Below are 20,786 nucleotides of genomic sequence, written 5' to 3' on the forward strand. Positions count from 1 at the left end.
TTAACGAAAGTTTCGAACATTTCAAACTATGATAACAATATCCACTAGGTCCTTGATCCACTATTATCCATCAGTGAATTACCAGCCTTAAAATCCATGGCGGGAACGTGAACGACTTTCCTCATTGAAAAAATCTAAATAATTAATACGAAGTGGTGTTTTGTGTTTAATCATCGCATTAAGTTAGTCGGGATAGTCTTATTACTTATATCGGAATATTCAATAAACAAAGTGTACTTTATCTATTTTCGCTTCGTGCCAAGAAACCGCTTCATAACTCTTTAAGTTTATGCGGACTTTTGTGTCAATTCGTTTGGGGTTTGGGGCAGGAGTCTGCTCCTAAAGTGAGGGCTTAAATTTCATCATTCATCGTGATCACCTTTCATCATTTCATTAATCACCATCAAGAAAAAAATACATATACATAAGATATGGCTGTATGGGCATAGTTCCCTTTGCCTTGCCCTTCGGCGAAAGTCACCCAAAAAAAACCAGCCCAGCTGTCAGTTTTTATTGCACTCGCTCGCTTGTTGGACTTGGAAGGAAATTGAATACAGAATAGGTATTCAATTAAAAGTTTCGTATAGTTTTATTTATTTTGCCGAATAGGCGTTGGAATAAGTTATTGTAAATATTATTTATATAATTGAGTATATCACTATAAGATTCGCTTATAAGACTAATTATATTATTACTGATAAATGAAAATAATTTTGCCTATCAGCGAGTGAAGACTTGGACACGTCATTATATTATCACGAATTCACGATGGATGCAAGAGCAGCAAAACTTGCTTTAGCGCGTCAAAAGGTGATTTTTAAGGACTTTCACTTTTAAACTAAATTTATTATCACAAATTAATTGATTCCACATTTGTATATTTATACAAAAAGCAGTGTTTAGAGTCACCATGTACTTTATTTTTGCCATGGCAAGAGATATAAATTCCATTTTGTAGCATAAAAGAAATAGATACCTAGGTATCTATGCTAGCATAAAAGATACAAACCTTATTTTTCAGTTGAAAAGTCATCAGGAAAAGAAATTGGTTTCTGTTCCTAAAGAAGAAACATCAGATGGACTTCATCAGAATGATATTCAAAGTGAAGCTATAACTAATGACACAATTGATTCAGTCAATGTTAGTAAACCAGCCTACGAAACTAATCCTGTTGAACAATCAAATCCAAATATGTCTTATTCAAAAGAAAGCAATAATAACCAAAGTTCTCAGGAAGCTGATGTAAATGTTACTGAAATTCTAATATCAAGCAAAAGAAATCTAGAAATACAAGTATATGATCTGCAAACAAAGTTTACTCAACTTGAAAATGAGTACACATTGGCAATTAATAATAACAAATATTATAAACAGCAAATCAGTCAATTGGAAAATGAGCTTAAATCTATTCAAAGTAAATATTTGCTAATAACAGAAAAAGTTACATCAAAAGAGAAGATTATTACAGAATTAAATACTATAAAGTCATCAATTTGTGATGAAAATAATAATTTACAAGAGCAATTGGAGTTTACTAAAACTATGTTGACCAGTAAGGAATCTGAAAATGCATCATTGCATAACCAGGTGTGCAATTTACAACATGAGCTGGATGCCACACAGCTGCAACTGCAACAGTTGACCAATGGATCCATTGCCCAGGTGACACAGCAAGCCATGCAGCAGGAGGCCAGAGCAAACACGGAGGCCTTGCTACAAAAAATTGCCAACTTGGAACAACAGCTCATAAAATTACAAAAGGAGAGAGAGCAAAATATTTCTCATTATGAACACTATGTGGGTGAATTAAATGAACAGTTAAAATCAACAGTTACCAAAAACCATGAGCTATCTGTAGAGGTTCAAAATTTGTCCCTTAGAGAGCACAATCTTATTGAGCAAATAAGTGACATGGAAATCAGGCTACAGCACATGAGGCAACATGCACCTTGTGAGGTGCAACCTGATAAGGATAATTCTAATGAGATAATTGAATTACAAGACAAATATGATACCTTACAAGTAAGTGATTATTTTCCTTTATATCATCTTTAAAATATTTTGTACACTTTGTCCTTAATAAGTATCAAGCTTCAAAAATTTAGAGTGAAACACTAATGACAGGTTCCATAGGATTATTCTCTAAGGTTACACACATCAAGCTGATTTTCCAAAATCACAGGTCTCTTGTAGTCTGTAGAATGTTGCAACTACTTGCAGGTTATCGCTCCAAGTTTACTTCTCCAGAAGCTCAAACTGAACCAGTTGTAGACGTATGTCGCCCCCTTTTTATAGGTCCCGAGTTTTGGTAATAGAATTTTCCACATGTTGAAAGCGCATTAAGAAGTAAACACTTATTCTCGAATCTGTATCCTGAGCTGTTTATCAAAACACTTGTTTTGATTGACGTCGAAGTCACGTACATATATACAGGGTGGCCCAGAAGTTCACGTTTAAAAATGAAAAATTAGATAGAGGGGCTCATTAGCTACCAGAAACACCCCCATGTATGTTCAGCAATTATTTACGGTTTAGGAGATATGACCCATTTTGTACCTTTTTCTAGATTTTGTACCTTTTTCTAGATTTTGTACCTTACTTCAGAAATAATCATTTTGTCGCTATCCCTTTCTTAACACGTTGAGTGCCATAATGGACACAATGTGTCTGACAGCATACTTTCCCCTGACGCATCACTAATAAATCGAGAATTATCCAAAATCGTTGAGCAGTTTTTTCGCAAATATTGCCAGGAAATAACTGAAAAATTACGGGCGCCTTACAGAAACGACGATTTACTTATTATTTTCCGAGATGTCATATTATGGCAGACACCAGTGTCCGTCGCGGCCTGCGCGAACGTCCAACCGTATGTTCTTGCGCCGACGCCGCGCGGACAACGCTGTCGGTTCCCCTGATATACTATTTACAAGTAATTAAAATAAAATAAGTAATGTTTTATTATCCATTTAACAGAGTAGACCTTAGAATTTTTCGTGAAAAAGTATTTTCTAAACTAAATAATTACCTACAGAACCCATTACTTACTTGCTACGTACTTGACTGAAATGGATTTTAATTATTACAACTTCACAGTGCCCTGTAAAGACCAAAAAATAATGTCTAACTAACTATAACCTCATACTATTGAACGATATAAAATACTTTCTTTATGTAAGTACCTACAACATTTTTGAAAACATCTTCTTGAAATGTCCATAAATTCTAAGTCACTTAGTTGGATACTAAAATAAAATCTGTCTTTGAGCACCTTTAACAACGTTAGAAAGAAGCAGCTACATTGTATGAGAATCTCAAATTTTCCTTCAAATCTGTCTGTCTTGCAATATTTGAGGTCATTTAGTTTTTTGCCCATATTAAGGGTACTTTTTTTGGATGTTTCTAAAAGCCTATTAAATGGAGCAGTTTTTAGAAATACTTTCAGGGTCCATGACAATCTCATGTGTTTATTATTCTTCGGCGAAGTTTTAACAACTGTAACAATTTTGGTCGAATTCTCACTTTGACTTCCGATAACTTTTTTTTTATTTTTGATTTGACTTTGATTTATCTTTGATTGAGCGGTACACAGCCTTAGGCATAGTTGTGAAGTAAAATAAAATAATTATTAAGAAAGGGATAGCGACAAAATGATTATTTCTGAAGTAAGGTAGAAAATCTAGAAAAAGGTACAAAATGGGTCATATCTCCTAAACCGTAAATAATTGCTGAACATACATGGGGATGTTTCTGGTAGCTAATGAGCCCCTCTATCTAATTTTTCATTTTGAACGTGAACTTCTGGGCCACCCTGTATATATATGTAATCGAAGTTTTCTACCTACCTACAGATCGACGATACGAGGCCGCGACAATGTCGCTGAACATGTACAGTGCAATGACTTAATTGCAAATAAATACTTTGTAACAAACTTGTTACTGTTGTAGGCTTTTGAATAACCAGATATTATTGCACTGGATGAGTGATGTAAATAAATAAATAAATGTAGGTAAAATCTTCATTTTATATATTCAATGAACATTTCCACAGGCCCACTTTGAGGACTTAAGTAAAAGCCATGAGGAGCTACAAAAAAAATATACTGAAATTGAAATTAAGTTAAAGGAATTGAATGAAGCAAATGAACCTGAATGTGGTCATGACAACATTAGTCTATCGAAACTAAATGCCGATATTGCTAGCGATAAACTTGCAGCGCAAAGGGCAACGGAGCAGAACAAAAAATTAAAAACTGATCTGCAGGAACTTGAAGAAGCTTTTGTGAAAATTGTAAGTATTTTTTTTTATGAAATCTATAGAATACTGACCATCCCTACGCTACACAGTGGTTCCGTTTTGAAAATAAGTGGACTCAGGATAAAAAGTTCATATTTTGATCTGGAAAATCTGACTCGGACGGGACTTGAACCCGCAGCTCTTGTCAAGCCGGGAGGAGCGTGTTAACCATTACACCATCAGTTCGTCATGCTGTCCATGCGAAATTTTCGATCTTATATCGTCATGAAGACGACTTTATCCGAAATATTGAGTTTATAATATTTCTTAGACCGATAAGTCTACAGTTACATGTTGATCGATAGTATCATAGGACCGCATCCATAACAACACAGCACAGCACATCTCTGGTGGAAAAGCACCCTTAGGGTAGTGTGAAACTAATTACACAGACAAAAAAGTAGTCCTACCTGCGTAATACGTCTAATATATCTTTGGTAATACGTGAAAGTGCAAAACGTTCTCCTTTCCTAAGTTTTCGGCAATTTTTACTACCAAGGTTTTGTTTTACGTCACGAAGTAGACTAGGAACAAAATAATCTAGACAGACCAAATACTTTTTACGATACACATGTACAAAGATTTGCAAAATTTCCTAAAAACTAAAATTTTGTACATTATTAGTTTCCCTCCGTTGATGCTGACCATACACTAAATTATAGTATGTACACGAAATTTGCAATAATACGAGATTAAAAAGGTCTATGTCTAATAGTTGGTAGTCTGTCTTGCCTTGCGTCAAATGGGATAGCACGATTTTTATATACTTATGAACATTGTACCTATGTGATAAAGTCATTATGACAAATCCCAGTTCGCGACTTCGAAAGCCCACCGGAAAATTTTTGAAAAACCATTATATTGTCGGTCTTTTTTCAGTTTTTGGTTTTTGGCCATTTTTTTATCAGACAGCAATATTTTTGCTACCAATGATCTATGTTGCGGTAATTAATTAACTATATGAATGAATCATTATTATTAGTTGACTTTTAAAACTAAATTCGAGTACTAATGATTTTTAAACATCGCTACACCTTATTTCGTCTATTCGCCCGTACCACGCCCCAACCTTTTCCAGCTTTATGCCTGCAAAAATAGGTTGAAGAAATGTGATCGTCGCGCAATCCAATTCGGTCAAACGATATGCCCAGTTGTGAAAAAAATCTGCTATCCACGAACTCGTCACTCCTTAAGACAAAAAACGTAGGTAGAAAATATGTACACTAGGGGCTAATTAGTTTAATATCATAAAGACGTGGATGGACATTTAAAATTTATTGTTTCAGAGCACAGATAAGTTAGAATTAACTGAGAAAGTAGCAGCTGAGAAATTTTTAAATAGAGAGTTAACTATAAAACTTGCTGAAATAGAGGAAAAAGCCAAAGACATGCATACAAAACTACTTGCTAAAGATGAAGAAATGATAAGATTGCAAAATAGTTATCGGGAATTGGAAAGAAAGATAAATAATATACCTGAAGTCGTGAATACAGACAGCAGAAGGGTCTCAGATTCAATAAGGGGCAATGACGTTAATCATGAAAATTGTAGTCATGGTCATAACACATGCGAGAAAGTTACCGCTGATGACCACCACTTTCATAAGGTTGAAGATAACCATGACAGCCACAGTCATAACGACGCTGATGAACATAAATGTCTTATTGAAAGGAATGAAAATGATAAAGGTATAAAAATTCCAAAGGAAGACGCGATGCTAAAACTTCAAGACCGTTTCTTAAAAATAATGGAAGAGGTCGCAGATTTATCTGATGAAAAACATAGACTAGAACACATAATTCTTCAGTTACAAAATGAAACTGACACTATATGCGAATACGTGGCTCTTTACCAACAGCAGAGAAGCTTACTAAAAAAACGTGATGAAGAGAGAAGTGCCCAGATAAAAATATTCCAAACAGAATGTGATCTACTCAAAAGTCAACTAGAAGAATTGAGTGGTATTATCATCCGACTGGCTCAAGATACAGAATTAGCTACTTACTTCCAAGTAGAGCCGAGACAGAGTGATCTAACTAAAGTAATGAACCTATTATCAAAGCTGAAAAACAATACTTTAGTTGATCCACACAGAATAAGTTCTGAATTGAAGGACTTTTATCCATGTAGTTGTTGTTCTGGTAAACTAATTGATGTATAAAATTTAATTATTAATAAAGATACTTTAAATATTAACTCACAAACAATACGGCTTTATTAATTTAATTTGCGTCTGCCAATTTCTTTGACGGTTTTTCATTATAGGTACTGATAGGTTTCATAAGGGACTTTGCAGGCTACGTTCCCTTAAAAATATAGATGGCGCTGTTCAGATTTAACGTGATAATTAGCTATTTTGTAATTGGTCGGGGGTACATAATTATTCAAAAATATAATGTAATGGCAGAGGCATACGCAAAAATAATTGTTGCTTGACATTTGGATCAGGCACGCATAGAATTATGTTGCTACCTTATTGTTTTATATTATTTTGATCAGAATAATAATGGGTGCAAGATGTATTGTGTATCATTTATACCCAAAAACTAAATCTAAAGTTGCTTATGTCTGTTATCCATGAAATTGGAAGATAAACACAAATCTGTACAGCGCTATCTATATTATATTTTTTGGGACGTAGCCTGGAAAATTTCTCATTGGAAAGTCGAGCGAGACTTTTATTCAAGTAAAAAAACAAGGACACGTCAAGGTGACACACGAGTTGTTGAAAACATTTTATCGTTAAGTTGCTGTCCCATCTTTTTTCCGTATAGGTACCGTCATTTTAACTTTTATTACCTAATAATATGTAGTCGCAAAGTATTATTTAGAGATTGTATAATTCAATTTTAATGTCTTATGCCTACGTAACAATACAGCTCCTTAGATCATAATTTATAACAAAGATAAGAAAAGCGAGATTCATTTAAAGCTTCATTAGAATTGTTGTACCTAGATGTGGAATGAGGGACTTTCCAGGCTTTGTTCTCCAAAAAACATATAGATGGCACTGTACAGATTTAACATGATAATTACCTATTTTCTCATTGCATACGTAATTATTCAAAAATATAATGTAATGGATCAAATATGTATAAGAATATGTTGCTATTTATATTGCTTTTCTTTATTTTGATCAGAATAATAATGTGTCTGGGTGTAATAACAAGGGTCATCATTTATACCCAAAAACAAAGATAAAATGCATGTCTGTTATTTATGGATTTAGAAGGTTAAACAAAGGCAACACTGAACTGCGCCATCTATGTTAGTGACATCGTAATGAATACTGAGGGGGATGATTCAGACCATGATTCAGAGTTAATATCAAGTGGAATTTTCCGTCATGACATTGTACCAAATACTGAGGGGGATGATTCAGACCATGATTCTGAGTTGATATCAAGAGGATTTTCCTGTCGGAAAATTTTAGTGTTTTTTTTAATTATTTTCAGATCCATACTTTGCATAGTTAACGTTACGACGTCACTAACACCCTCGCCTAGAAAGTCCTCAATTTGCACTCTGAATTCACATAGAGGCCATTCCTATTGATATGGAACGAGCTCTGTTAAAAAATCTATGAGAGTCCATTAGTGCCGTTTATATTATCCTTGGCGGAGCGCTGTTCAAATACACATATTTTTACTCGAGCTGTATACGGTGTCGAAATACGTAAGTTTTTCATGGTGTAAATAAAATACAAACTTTTATCTGATCACATGTTTTTATTTAATGTCACTAAACATCCACATACATAACAATAAATAAATAAAAGGAAACAATAAAGTCAAGATGTCACACCTTCGTGAGAGAAAATATAACGTGTGGGTCAGAATGGTCGGTGTACTATTGCAAATATGAATATGTTATATAAGATAGCAATGCGCCTGCAACGTCAGTACGTTGTGATGTAATGTTCCTCAATTGAAATTCAATGTACCTCCATAAAACGGGAGAAATTAATAATGAAGTGAGCCGACAAAAATCGTTAATGTAAAAGCGCCCTTACAATAAATTTGTTTTGTTGATTTCCTGGTAATTAAATTACTAGTCGTATTTTGATTTCGATTATATTTTATTAGGTACACTGTAAGTACAATCCTTTGGTAAATATCACATAACCGTACCTACATTACCATAGAATAAGGAATAATAACTACGTATAAGGAGAATGGCAACTCTCCGCTCCCCACCAGCGTCTGAGCTGGCTTTACCACAACCCTCGAACGAATCATGAAGGCTACGCGCGGACCGTTGATTTTATTTTTTATCAGTTTAGTTTACATGTTCGAATGTTAAAATTGGTCGCCGAGGGACTTTTTGATTCGAATATTTTTGATCTCACAGTACATTGCCCGCTTATCTTTATTTTTGGATATAAACGATGCCTTTGTTATTACAGCCAGGCACATCTTCCACCCATTATTATTCTGATCAAAATAAAGAGAAGCAAGCAACAATTATTTTTATATATGCTTAACATAACATAACAAATACTTTATTGCACAAACAGGAAAAAACAAAATACAAAACAAAAGAGAAACTTCTTCTTCTTCTTGCTTCTGCTTTTACATTATATTTTTAAATAATTATGTACCCGAGTAATGAGAAAACAGGTAATTTATCGTTAGTTAGTTATAGTTAATTCTGGACAGATTTTTTTTAAGTGTAAAGCCTATTTATTTATACTTATTATGAACGTTCATTTTTCAAATTTTTTGATTGTCATTTGTGTGGTAAATAAATATTAAGTGATGGTTATAAAAGCTTCTTTCGTAAGTAGTACTTACTACCTAATAGGTGGACTACCTACTATTAATAACGGTTAAATTGGGTATTGTAATTGGCAGCCCTCAGACATCACACACGCAGTCGGCCGTGTACGATAATGTTAATTTGTAGTGTCTGGAAAATAAGGTTGCTTGTATGAAGAGTTCGGTGTGTGCTAATACATCCATTTTCAACATACATCCGCCATATTGTCCGTCAGAACCGCGGCTCACTTTATTATTATAATTTCTCCCATTTCATGGAGGTACATCGAATTTCACTAGAGGTAATATTCAAGTATGTTGCAGGTACATTGCTTTCGTAAATAACATATTATGTATTCATACATGCATCGGTGGAACACACAATATGACCTAACAGCTTTTTGAAATTGCGTGACTCTCAGCTCTTACTACATACAATCATCCTTACTGAATAAGACCTGTGGGGTTAAAAACGCCACATTGAAGCAATTCTTCTAAAAATTTAAAAATTTAATAAATAGCATAATTGCTATTTGACAAATTACAATAGGTATTGTTATTTTTTTAGATGAATTGATTCAAGTTTAAGCAAATAAATTATCTTTATCTTCAATATGGCTTTATAGACTCCCGATCACAAAAAAGCGGAGCATTAGCGGTTCTAGAACTAACAATGCGGACTGCAGTCAGACCTTTCCACATAGTTTTGAGAAAACAAACCACACTATATATTCTCATTATTGATAATACCACATAGTAAATAGATAGGTACTTAATGAGCAAATAACAAAAAGGTACTTACACTTTCTTTTTAAATGTAAATAACAATTAATAAATAATCATACCTATCTAAACATTCAACAAGCAGGTAATGTTTAACATTAGCATACCTAGTTATATTCGACCAATAACTAAAAATATATTTTGGTTTTATGTCGCTGTTCTTTAAATGTAAGTAAATAGGTAAAGTTAATGAGGGACTTTCCAGGCCACTTATATAAAAATAATTGTTGCTTGATGTTTGCATCAGATGTTGTATAGAATTATGTTGCTACCTACATTGCTTCTCTTTATTTTGATCAGAACAATAATGGGTGGAAGATGTGATGTGCCCGAGTGTAATAACAAGGTCATCATTTATACCCAAAAACTAAGATAAGAAATGCATTATGTACGTTTGTTATCATGAAGGCAACTCTGTACAGCGCCGCCTATATTTTTTTTTGGGGAACGTAGCCTGGAAAGCCCACATTGCAGGTAAGTAGGTAATACCGATTAAAGAATAATGGTAGGTACGTAAATGTATTTTTGGTAGTTATTATAAAAATGCGTTTTTGTTTATGCACTCCGCAAGCGACAGACACATTTTGTGATGCATAACAACAAAAATTACCGTTTTTCCCAGTGGTTGCATTTATTTACTATTTCCTCACCTAAACGTTTCATATAGCTAAATCAAAAACACAATCTGATAAATGGCGTTATTTCAGAATTATGTAATATTTATATAAAGATGTGTTGTAGTATTGTATTATAATATTTTCTATATTTTATTTATTATTCATTTACAATTTACTTACCTACTTAGTTCTTATCGAGATTTTGTGAAAGCTTTAAGTAAAACGGAAACTGTTTTTAATATATCTTGTCTGTTCAAAACAGCAAAAATTAGAAGGTTTTGATCGCCGACAGCATGACCACGCTCATTGAGATGGACATCGGTGCAATTTTTAATAGGTTTTCCAGTAAAAACATTAAAAAAAACTGTGTTTTTTACAATTTCACTGTAATAGAAACATTTTTTGAGCAAATACATTAGAATATTTTAGAAATACCTACAATATAATTTTTACTCACGCGCTTTTAAAATTGCTAAATTGTTTTTGCAAGGGATTTTTACTCCTCCAAATCCCACATAAATTAAGTAGGTAGGACATATAATTTATTATACACACTTCGATTTAATTAGTTCCGACTAAATGAAACCTAGAATTAATACACTATTTTAACGAATTTTCGTTTAAAACAGCTCTGATATAATATGTGCTGTCGTCGTTCAGTTATGTTAGGATTATGACTGTTATGAGTGCAAAAAAGAGATAGAGCTAATTTTAGTTCTATCAAATTTAAATAAAGTTTGTGCGTCCCAGAATCGACACCATGTTTTGTTTTTTATTGTCATCAATCTGCTCACGTGCACACGCTGAAGATTAATCTGAAATCAGTTTTTCAATATCTAGTCTAAAGCCGGAGATAGTTAGTCAGTGGTGGAGGAATCCTGTGTCCCGTTGTAGCGAAACGGATTTGTCTATTTTACAACTGTAATGAAAAATGTGTGATAGGTACCTACTTGTGAATTACCTATGTACTTACAAACGTAACCACATTCGATATAGGCATACAAGTTACTGCCGAGTAACTTGTATGTTGAAGATCATACTTTATATACTTATCACTTATCATTTCTTAACTACAGACGTAACAAACACGTGACTCAGAATAATGAGCTGAATCATCCTCCTCAGTATTCGATTCGACTTACACTTACACCCCGTAAAAGTACGTACAGGTAGCCATACGAGTGCGTATGGGTGTTAGTAACACCGTAACGAATACTGAAGGGGATGACTCAGATCATGATTCTGAGTTGATATCAAGTGGAATTTTCTGTCGAAAAATTCATGAAAATTTTGTGTTTTTAAATTATTTTCAGTTCCATACTTTTGCGTTTTCGTCGCAGATTCCACTTGATATTAATTTGGAATCATGGTTTGAATTATCCCTCAAAGTTTTCGTTACGATGTCACTAACACCCAGTATAAATAACATAGTAAATCTATAATCTACCCGGCAAATTAACTAGACGTTTATGATTTATTTCATTACACGTGATTAGCAAAATAAGCGTTGTAAAGAAAAAAGATCACTTTGGACTTTAAGCATACAAATTATAATACCTTCACTTTTTATTTCAACACGACGCTTACCAATACGAGATTTTACTAGTTATACTGGATGTTAGTAACATCGTAACAAATACTGAGGGAGTGAGTCAGACAATGATTCTGAGTTAGTATCAAGTGGAATTTTCCGTCGCAAAACTTATAGATTTTTTATGAAAATATTCTATACTTTTTTGATGGAAAACTCCACTTGATATTAACTCAGAATACTGAGTTGCATCATCCCCCTCTCTGTTACGGTATCACATACACTCCGTACAAGCAGGTACGTACAGGTAGCCATGCAAGTATTTAAAGAAAACACTACAATTTTCATCAATTTTCGAACAAGACATTTCACTTGATATCAACTCAGGATCATGGTCTGAATCATCCCTCAAAGTTTTCGTTACGATACTAATAAATATTGTTTCCCTACTACCACAATTGTTTTGCTGTTGTAGAAGTGTAGCCGACTAATGACGATTTGACAATATGCCACATAAAACAATTCATTTTCAATCTGTATGCAATAAACAGAATTGCACAGCCATATGTAAATATATCTAATCTATTTGTACACGGAATGCCAAACTACTGGACGCTAAATATTCGGGACAGATGATTGAAATGAGGTCCAACAGTTGTATCGAGATGACTGTGATATGTCGAGGACTAGCTTATTTACAATGAATTTAATGGACGAATCATTTACAATAATTTGAACCACTAAGCCGATAGTATTGCTATATTTCTGCTGGTCGATGGGTTGTGCAGAGTATTTAGAAGGACAAATAGTTTTCGGCAACACTTGAATTTTATTAATTTAGCATACGTACAGAACCATCGAATAATGGAGTATTATAGGTAATACTCCTGTTAAATATGTCTTAACTTAAAATTAACTATAGATTAGTATTTGGTATGGTATGACTATATGCAGGAGCAACAACGTAAGGGATTATTAATCCTACCTGTCCGACAGGCTAGATGTGTCAAGGTCACAGGTCACCATCGTTACTCCCCACCAACTCCCGTTTGCCGATCAGATCGTGTAGTCTAATAGCAAACCGACGGGGCGTAACCATGGTAACCATGCTCTTGAGGGAGTTGCTGTGGAGTAGCCATGGTAACCAAGCTCTTTAAGAGAGTGTGTTGTTTTTGTAGACCCGTTCCGCCCGTTCGTGGATTATAATTTAGTTTTATTTAAAATAATAACTAGCCTACAGGAATATCTAAACAGACAAACCTCCGCTTGTTCTTATTTTATAACCTACTTAACAAAGTAGGCACGGCCAGATTACACCATATTTTATCTAAATATTATAAAAACTACATGCTTAGTAAATAAATAATGTAAATATACCTAGTAGTTAGAGAGTTAAGTCTGCCGCAGATGACGGTTTCTTTTTAAATAAGTTGACTGGTACATTCCTTAAACAGTATGAGTTTCTATCATTTAATTAGGTACATAAAAAGATAGTAGGTTTAAGTAAACTATTTCACATCACACAAACGTAATAGAAGCATCATAATTTTAAGGAAATACGCCATCAACTTTTCACTAATAAAATAACACACTGTCCATATCTATTTCGTTTCGAATCTTTCCAATAATAGGTACGGTCACGAGCATTAATATGTACATACACTTTGGTACCATATCACATTAACTTTTTTGACAAATTAAACTGTAAGTCTCACTAAATGTCAAATATGTTAGTGCGACAGAGTCCTAAATTGGATACATTATATTGCTCATGACTGTACCTATAGAAAAAATAGTGCGCTTATCTTAAATTATAGCAGACACCAGCTTTAGTTTTATTTTAGTTTTTTGGGGTTTGCAGGTGTCTCGCGGCTACAGCTCTAGTATCGCAGTGTCTGTATACAATTGTTCTGCCTTGTCAATTGACTCTATTAAAATCCGCGCGGGAATCCATGGCGCGTATTCTAGTGGATTCACGGGAAATTAATGTTTAAAATTAAAAGCAATCAATCTGTCCCTTTCCTTATAGGATGATTAGAAATAAAACAGTTAAAGGTAACTTAAAATAAAAATTTAGTAGGTATGGCCAAAATTGACACCGTTGATAGGTACATTATATCGTAATCGTGTTTGAAGGAGTGATCAAATAAGCCAATTTATGTACGTACGTAAAAAGTCTAATTTTCGGAACTAACCTTTCCAGTTTAACGCCGCTAATACTACTTTCGTATAATATATGTATATAATCAATCATGTTTGTTGATACAATCCGCAACATTACTTAGGAAGATAGAATTGCTAGGCAGTAGCATATTCAATTCAACCAAGCTGTACGACTATAGCTTTCGGAAGACGCAATCACGTTATTTGATATTATTAGTGTAAAAAAAAAATTACCGACCAAGTGCAACAATTCACGATCCTTCAAAATACTTTTAAGTTGATCAGGCCTTCACTTTATAACATCTGAAATAAGAAAAGCAAAAAATTATGTAAAATAAGGTAAATTTTACATTCTTTGAATCTACGTCATTTCGCAATGTAGGTATTATTATGTTCCTGAAATAATTCAAAGATTCATAAATAACGACTCCAGCAGCCGTAACGTAACATGTAGCACGCATATCACGCGCAACGCGATATTTAAACGAATTATGTATGGAATAGATTTGGTTTATTTATCGCGTACCCAATAGCGAGTTTTGGAGTTTGTTTAAACTATTCGGCTACTATTTTACATCTTTTGGCATGTGAAATCTAATAATATTCTCTCTACTCAGCCTGTATCCATCTGCTAAGTATAGGGTTAGCCCTATACCTATTATATTATTTAATTCTATTAAAAAGTCGTCAAATAACGCTAACTTAAAATTACTTAACCTAGAACCCACTCCATGTCAAACTTGGCCCAAAAGTGCCCATGACACTAGCAGCATTACCGCACCGGATTTAATTCTATTCAGAATATTTATGTAGAAGACATAATTGAGTACCCACTCAACTTACCACAATAATTCAATCACGTTTTCTTGGACTATCTACAGCATATTCCGGATTTGGCTGCAAAAAAAATATCACAAATTTATTAGGTATATGAAAAAATAATTTGTAAATTGTAGTATTCTCGTATTTACCTTTAACTCACCTCAAAATAACGATGATAGAGAACTACACCATACACACAACCAACTGAAACTAGGATTTGAATGACTAGCCATATGATAACGTTGCACACTTGGGCTTGGCCGAAAAGTTCTTTCCCATTCTTAATGCACAACATTGACTCTGTCACCATTATAGCTCCATACACCCAGCACTGAGTGCCAACTCTCTTACACTTAGGATCTGTTACATAAATGTAATACTGTCTGCAAAGAAAAAGATAGCTTTTAACCAACTTCAAAAAAGCAGCTTTTCAATTCGACGCCTATGTATGTAATATTGTTGGAATTGCACAATATTTGTATATGTGATTCTATGTGGGCTTCTAAACACGCGTGCCAAATGTCACAGGTGTATGTTTGTATGTATGTCCACACATTTCTTAAAAACTATAAATTGTATTGCAATAATTATTTATTTATTTATTTAATTATTTTGTTATATGGGATTAAATAGTATCCGTCAGGATAGGAGCAGAGAGTGGTACAGTGTATAGTGGTACAATTAATGTACATTCGTTTCCTAATGTCTATTTGGTAAATAATTATAACTATTACAGTGAGCCGCCATTCTGATGTCAGGTTGGTGGCTCACTTTCACAATATATTTTCTAAGCAAATAGAAATTCCCGTACATTTGTATAATAGAGGTTTAGAGGGCATTTAATAATATTATGTAAGTATCATTACTAATGGTTTAAGAGTAGTTAAAGAAAATTGGAAAACAATCAAGTGTATTGGATATACCTAGTAGGTACATTAAACGAATTATCTCATATTAGGTATATTCTAGTGTTTTGATAACATAGGTACCTACTTAGTTGCCGACGCAATAATACTCTTAGTGTTAATTCCTAGTACCTACTTGAGTTTCAAATTAAAAAAGTAAAAAATAATTTAAAAAGATCAAACCATCTTCGAAATCTCTGAAATAAAAAGTAAAAAATAATATTTTGTTGAATACATGAATCTAAATTCTGAAGTTGGTGTTAATAAATAGACAGTTGAGCTGCATGTTTCACCTGTTGTCATAAATAATTGTGGAGTATCTGTAGGGTTTGCAGGTAATGAAGGCTGCTGGTCTCACTCACTTAAGAATTTAGATTCTAACATTCTTTTCACCAAAATATTCACAGATTTTGGAATTGAAATTTATCCACTCAACGAAACTGCTTATAGTCTAGAGGACTGATTGTAGTTTAAACCAAGAAAAATAAAATTGGAATTGGATTAATCTTTTTAAATAACTTTTTTATATTCAATTTCATTAATATTTTCTGCCATACAAGAAATATTTTTATATTACTTACCTAACAGAAGGTGCCACAATAACCCCTATGAGCAAAAGACGTGCAATTACCAAAGGATGTGATGGTGGCATTTCAAATATGTGTTTCAGGAAAAATGTATTCAATTCCGATAATTGCCAAAACACCACAAGCTGGCTAAGTGCGAAGAACCTCATATAAGTACATGTGGGGTCCAGCCACCTTACAGGGGTCCACTGTTCTGGTGTGAACTGTAGTATGGCCCTCTTTATCTTTCCAGTTGTGGAAGAGATATCCCTGAAATATATTTTGTTATAATTTTATCTTCTAACAGACTTCGAAAAAAGAAGGAGGTTATTGTTTATTAATTTGATTAAAATCCACTAGATAAATTATTGATGTGAGTAATGTTACCTTATGCTAACCCACTTGTATTCCCTCATCTCCAAGGCTTTACATATTTTAAGTCCACACCATATTCCAAGTCCATTACATACAAGTACATCTAAAATGATTGAATCCCACCAACATTCTAAGAAGTTTGGAAGTAAATGTGCAAATGCAATTTCAGTAATTTCCCACATTATTGATATAGCCCACAACAAACCAGCATGTCTGAAGAGTAAGGCTTTGAACATCCATCCAAAAAAGTGAGCAAATGCAAACACATCTACATGAGACCAAACTTTTGCCACACTGAAATCAGAGCAGTTTACTGCATATTCCTAAAACAATATTATATAAATTAAGAAATATATATTTTTTTTTCAAAAAGTGAAATAAAGCTTGATAATGAAACTTGTAAGTATTAACAGCATACCTTATCCATATCAATGTGGAAATTGCGAAGATTGGGATCCATCCAATACATTATTTCATAAACTGTAGAATAGCTTTGAAATAATAAAAATAGTAAAGCAAGAAGGTATAACACCGACGTGCCAAACACAATTCTCCAGACTGCTGGATGAGGTCTTGTAAATGGACCATTAGGAAATGTTAGTACTGATACTATAAGGAAAAAAAATACTACACAGCAAATTCCAGCCCAGATATTGTCTTGAGTGCTGGTTTCATCTCTGAAAATGAATTTATGAATCTACTCAATTAATTCAGTAATGATGATAAACAATGTGAAATTTTATAGGTTAGAATAAACTAATATGAAAACAAATTTTATTTAATATTAGTTTTTGCATAAAATACGCATAATTATATGTGATCACTTACAATGCAATAACTATAATACGTTATTCATATAATTGAATTATTACATCATTCATTGTAGCTTTACATAGACATTAACTGTACCTGACAAAGGCTGTGTAGATTACAGCTGCGATGGAAACCGCCAGAAGAGTAATAGTATGTGGTTTGTAGAAGAACTCCAGTGAAATATCATCCACGGGTCTTTCATTAATAGAGCTAAAAGCTTCCGCATATTCATTGGTGGGAACAGAATTTGTGCTAGTACCGGACATTTTCCTTTCTTTCATATTGAATATTGATAAAACCAATTACTGCAAGCCAGCAAAGAAAGTCAGTACCTACACAATATTTGCATAATAGAATATTCATATAGTTACAATATTTTTTTATTAATTTCAATCCATCACTCCGCTCCACACCACGACAAACACGCACGACTGACTATGCAAGTACGACCACCACAGACTACTAAGAGAACTAGCGGAGTACGACTCACCACAGACCAAAGACCTTGTATAGAATAGACGGAGCGTATTTAACTCAGAACAATAACTAAAGCATAGAAGGAAGGCTAAAATAGCAACAGAACTCTATAATTCTGCTCTACTTTATCTTACGGAACCGGCGTAATGTTAGACAAAGACGCATATACAAAAATTGTTTCGTAATTTCGTAGGTTGTCACAAGTTTTTCATTGCCTAGTGTTGGGTTTCACTTTAGTAATATGTCGATAAAATTAAATTTACTTACAATTAATGTCGATAATTTTTTTTTACAAGATTTCTTTTTGTAGGATGCAATTATCTTCTTCTTGATGAAAGGAGACTCTGTCTCTGATAGGTAAGTATCTAACCATTTTTGGATTATATTGTCTGGTTTATATTAGTTTGGAGCTGCAGCTCACATTCAGGAAGGAAAGAAAATAGCCAACTGTTATCGTTTCATCGGTAAGTATTTTGTAATATTCGAATTTATTTATGATGTCATCCGCCGTGCACTGGTGTCGATCGACGTGCCGTGCAAATTGGAACCGCCGCCGCCGGGTCTAAGCCGCACAGACGGTAAGAGGCCCGATGGGGTCACGCCATAGACATAGAAAAGAGTATGGACTGGAAATACCTACAGAAAAAACGTGCCACTCTGTAAACATAAAATGGCGGTCTTTACTAGGGCTACAAGCTGTTTCAATACTAGGATTACCATACTCGTACCTACTAGATATAGCATTATACTTAAAAAAATACGGCATACAAGTATTCATAAGAGAACAGAAAGGGAAAGTAAAAGGTAGGTAGGTGGTGTACTGTATCTTTCGTGTAAAACTTGTAAGTATTGTATGTTGTGTGCAATAAAGTATATTTGTATTTGTAAAGGAAGGTTTAGTCAAGATTTATCTAAGTCGCTTACACAAATCTATAACATTCATTACATTCTTTATTGGGCGCAGTTCGTATCAACCTGGAGTGTTGGAGTAGGAGTAAATAAGAACAGGAGGTAAAATGAAATATAAATTAGATCGTAAATCTGTTCATTAGCAAGTATTTATTTCACACGTTATTAATTATGTACATTATATTTACAATAAATACAAATTTATTAATTTCTAAACAGTGTCAATTTGCTTAGAAACTGTCTTTGTGACACCCTGTCACATTGTTTTTTTTTTTTCATTAAGTCGTTTGATCTTGAGGCGGGACTTGTTCAGCTTTTCTTTTAAATTTTTCATCTCGTCTTCTTGAACTGACTGAAATAAAGTTTAATAATAATGTTAAAATAGTATATGTACAAAATAATCTATAAAAATAAAAGTAAAATATATCTGATTTAAGTGCATTGTGCAGCTGGTTGAATTATACACTCTATATATGTATATCATGTTAAAAATATAAAAAAAGAAAATTATTTGATATACCTTTTCATGTAAATCCAGTCGACACTTTTGGATTTAATATCTGAAATCAAAGATAATAATAATTTACTTATATAAAACGTGTACAACTCATAATTGTTTAGACATAAAACAACTACAGACTTAGTATATACTAAGTTTATTAAGTACATAATAATATGTAGTTGAATGATAGATAGTATAAACGTGTTGTGATAACATGATACAAATATCTTATCTATCTATCCAGCAGTGAGATGATGCAGGCTAGGCTGAAATTTAAATTTAAACACCATTTCATCTGTCTGATCTATAATGTTCAATGTAGGAATAGCATCGTCTCGAAGACGCCTCCACTTTGAATTAGGAACACACATAAATGAATCCGCAGTAAAATGTTTCGAGCAAATACGGCTGTACTTATTTGGAATCCAATTTCGTCTATTAATGCGAATTATCCATTCTTTCTCTTTGTTATCGTCTACAGGAAATCTAAAAATTAAAAGTATCGATAATTTTAGTACATCACTATGGACAATCAACATAACCTCAAATCAATTCCGTATTCATCGATGAAACGTATAATATAATGGATATCTCAAATATTTTATGCTACAAATCTATTCAGCAAAACATATTACTTTCCTAAAATTGTTCAGCAGTTCACATTTCACTAGAAAATTACAAAAAACTTACCGATGAAACGACAGAAGTTGTTGGCTATTTTCTTTTCTTCCTGAATGTGAGCTGCAGCCCCATACCACACAAGACATAATGTCACACAGTCGAGACACTCAATTATTTGATATAAATAAAAGTTTCTTTCCATTTATTTGGAAAAATATTGTTAAATTATCACTTAAAACAATCTGAACACAAGACACTCGTAAACACAGTTGACGCGACCGTGTCAAATAGTTCGGTAAATATAAGTAAAATCTTCTTATGTATGTTACTATGTATTTGGCCGAGTTAAAATGAGTCCAATAGGTCCAAATGACATTTCATGTTGTGACAACCTCGGAAAAAATGAAGCAAAGAGCGAATCATTTGTCCTTTTCTCACTCATAGTTTGTGTCGTAAGCTAGAAGAGAGCCGGTTTATAGTTTCTGAATTCTTATTTTAGCCTTCCTTCTATGCTTTAGTTATTGTTCTGAGGTATTTAACACGTTCACAGTCCCCATACAAAGTTTTTAATCGACCCGGTAAGTCCAACTTAGATAATGTCGAATTTGTATGTTATTATATGTAACTACAACGTATAAGAAGTTTC

At 33.4% G+C, this 20,786-nt stretch overlaps 3 protein-coding genes and 2 long non-coding RNA genes across 6 annotated transcripts in view; 2 read left to right on the plus strand and 3 right to left on the minus strand.

The window, feature by feature from the left end:
• LOC126366756 (uncharacterized) overlaps positions 1–20,786 on the plus strand; it is a 159,149-nt gene that overhangs the window by 121,737 nt on the left and 16,626 nt on the right. The window lies entirely within an intron of this gene.
• On the plus strand, positions 505–8,017 carry LOC126366717 (golgin subfamily A member 2). Of its 2 annotated transcripts, none has more exons than XM_050009923.1 (5): positions 505–627; positions 725–810; positions 1,022–2,023; positions 4,053–4,292; positions 5,585–8,017. In XM_050009923.1, the coding sequence occupies exons 2-5, from the start codon at positions 769–771 to the stop codon at positions 6,458–6,460; spliced, it is 2,160 nt and encodes a 719-aa protein (XP_049865880.1). In that variant the 5' UTR covers positions 505–627; positions 725–768; the 3' UTR covers positions 6,461–8,017. The 2 variants fall into 2 exon arrangements, with proteins under 2 accessions (XP_049865880.1, XP_049865891.1); XM_050009934.1 differs by having other exon boundaries at positions 544–562.
• Positions 1,300–2,490, minus strand: LOC126366863 (uncharacterized). Its single transcript, XR_007566425.1, has 2 exons — positions 2,017–2,490; positions 1,300–1,714 (listed from the first exon to the last, which is right to left on the minus strand). It is a non-coding gene; the product is annotated as an uncharacterized LOC126366863 (long non-coding RNA).
• LOC126366747 (phosphatidylserine synthase) lies at positions 8,012–18,083 on the minus strand. Its single transcript, XM_050009989.1, has 7 exons — positions 17,728–18,083; positions 17,237–17,495; positions 16,831–17,141; positions 16,459–16,713; positions 15,133–15,355; positions 14,994–15,047; positions 8,012–14,453 (listed from the first exon to the last, which is right to left on the minus strand). Exons 1-6 carry the CDS (start codon positions 17,910–17,912, stop codon positions 15,003–15,005), a joined length of 1,278 nt encoding a protein of 425 aa, XP_049865946.1. The 5' UTR covers positions 17,913–18,083; the 3' UTR covers positions 8,012–14,453; positions 14,994–15,002.
• Positions 18,741–20,665, minus strand: LOC126366888 (uncharacterized). Its single transcript, XR_007566429.1, has 3 exons — positions 20,210–20,665; positions 19,538–19,577; positions 18,741–19,369 (listed from the first exon to the last, which is right to left on the minus strand). It is a non-coding gene; the product is annotated as an uncharacterized LOC126366888 (long non-coding RNA).

This window comes from Pectinophora gossypiella, chromosome 1 (assembly GCF_024362695.1).
Source record: "Pectinophora gossypiella chromosome 1, ilPecGoss1.1, whole genome shotgun sequence".
In the NCBI taxonomy this organism is placed as follows: Eukaryota; Metazoa; Arthropoda; class Insecta; order Lepidoptera; family Gelechiidae; genus Pectinophora; species Pectinophora gossypiella.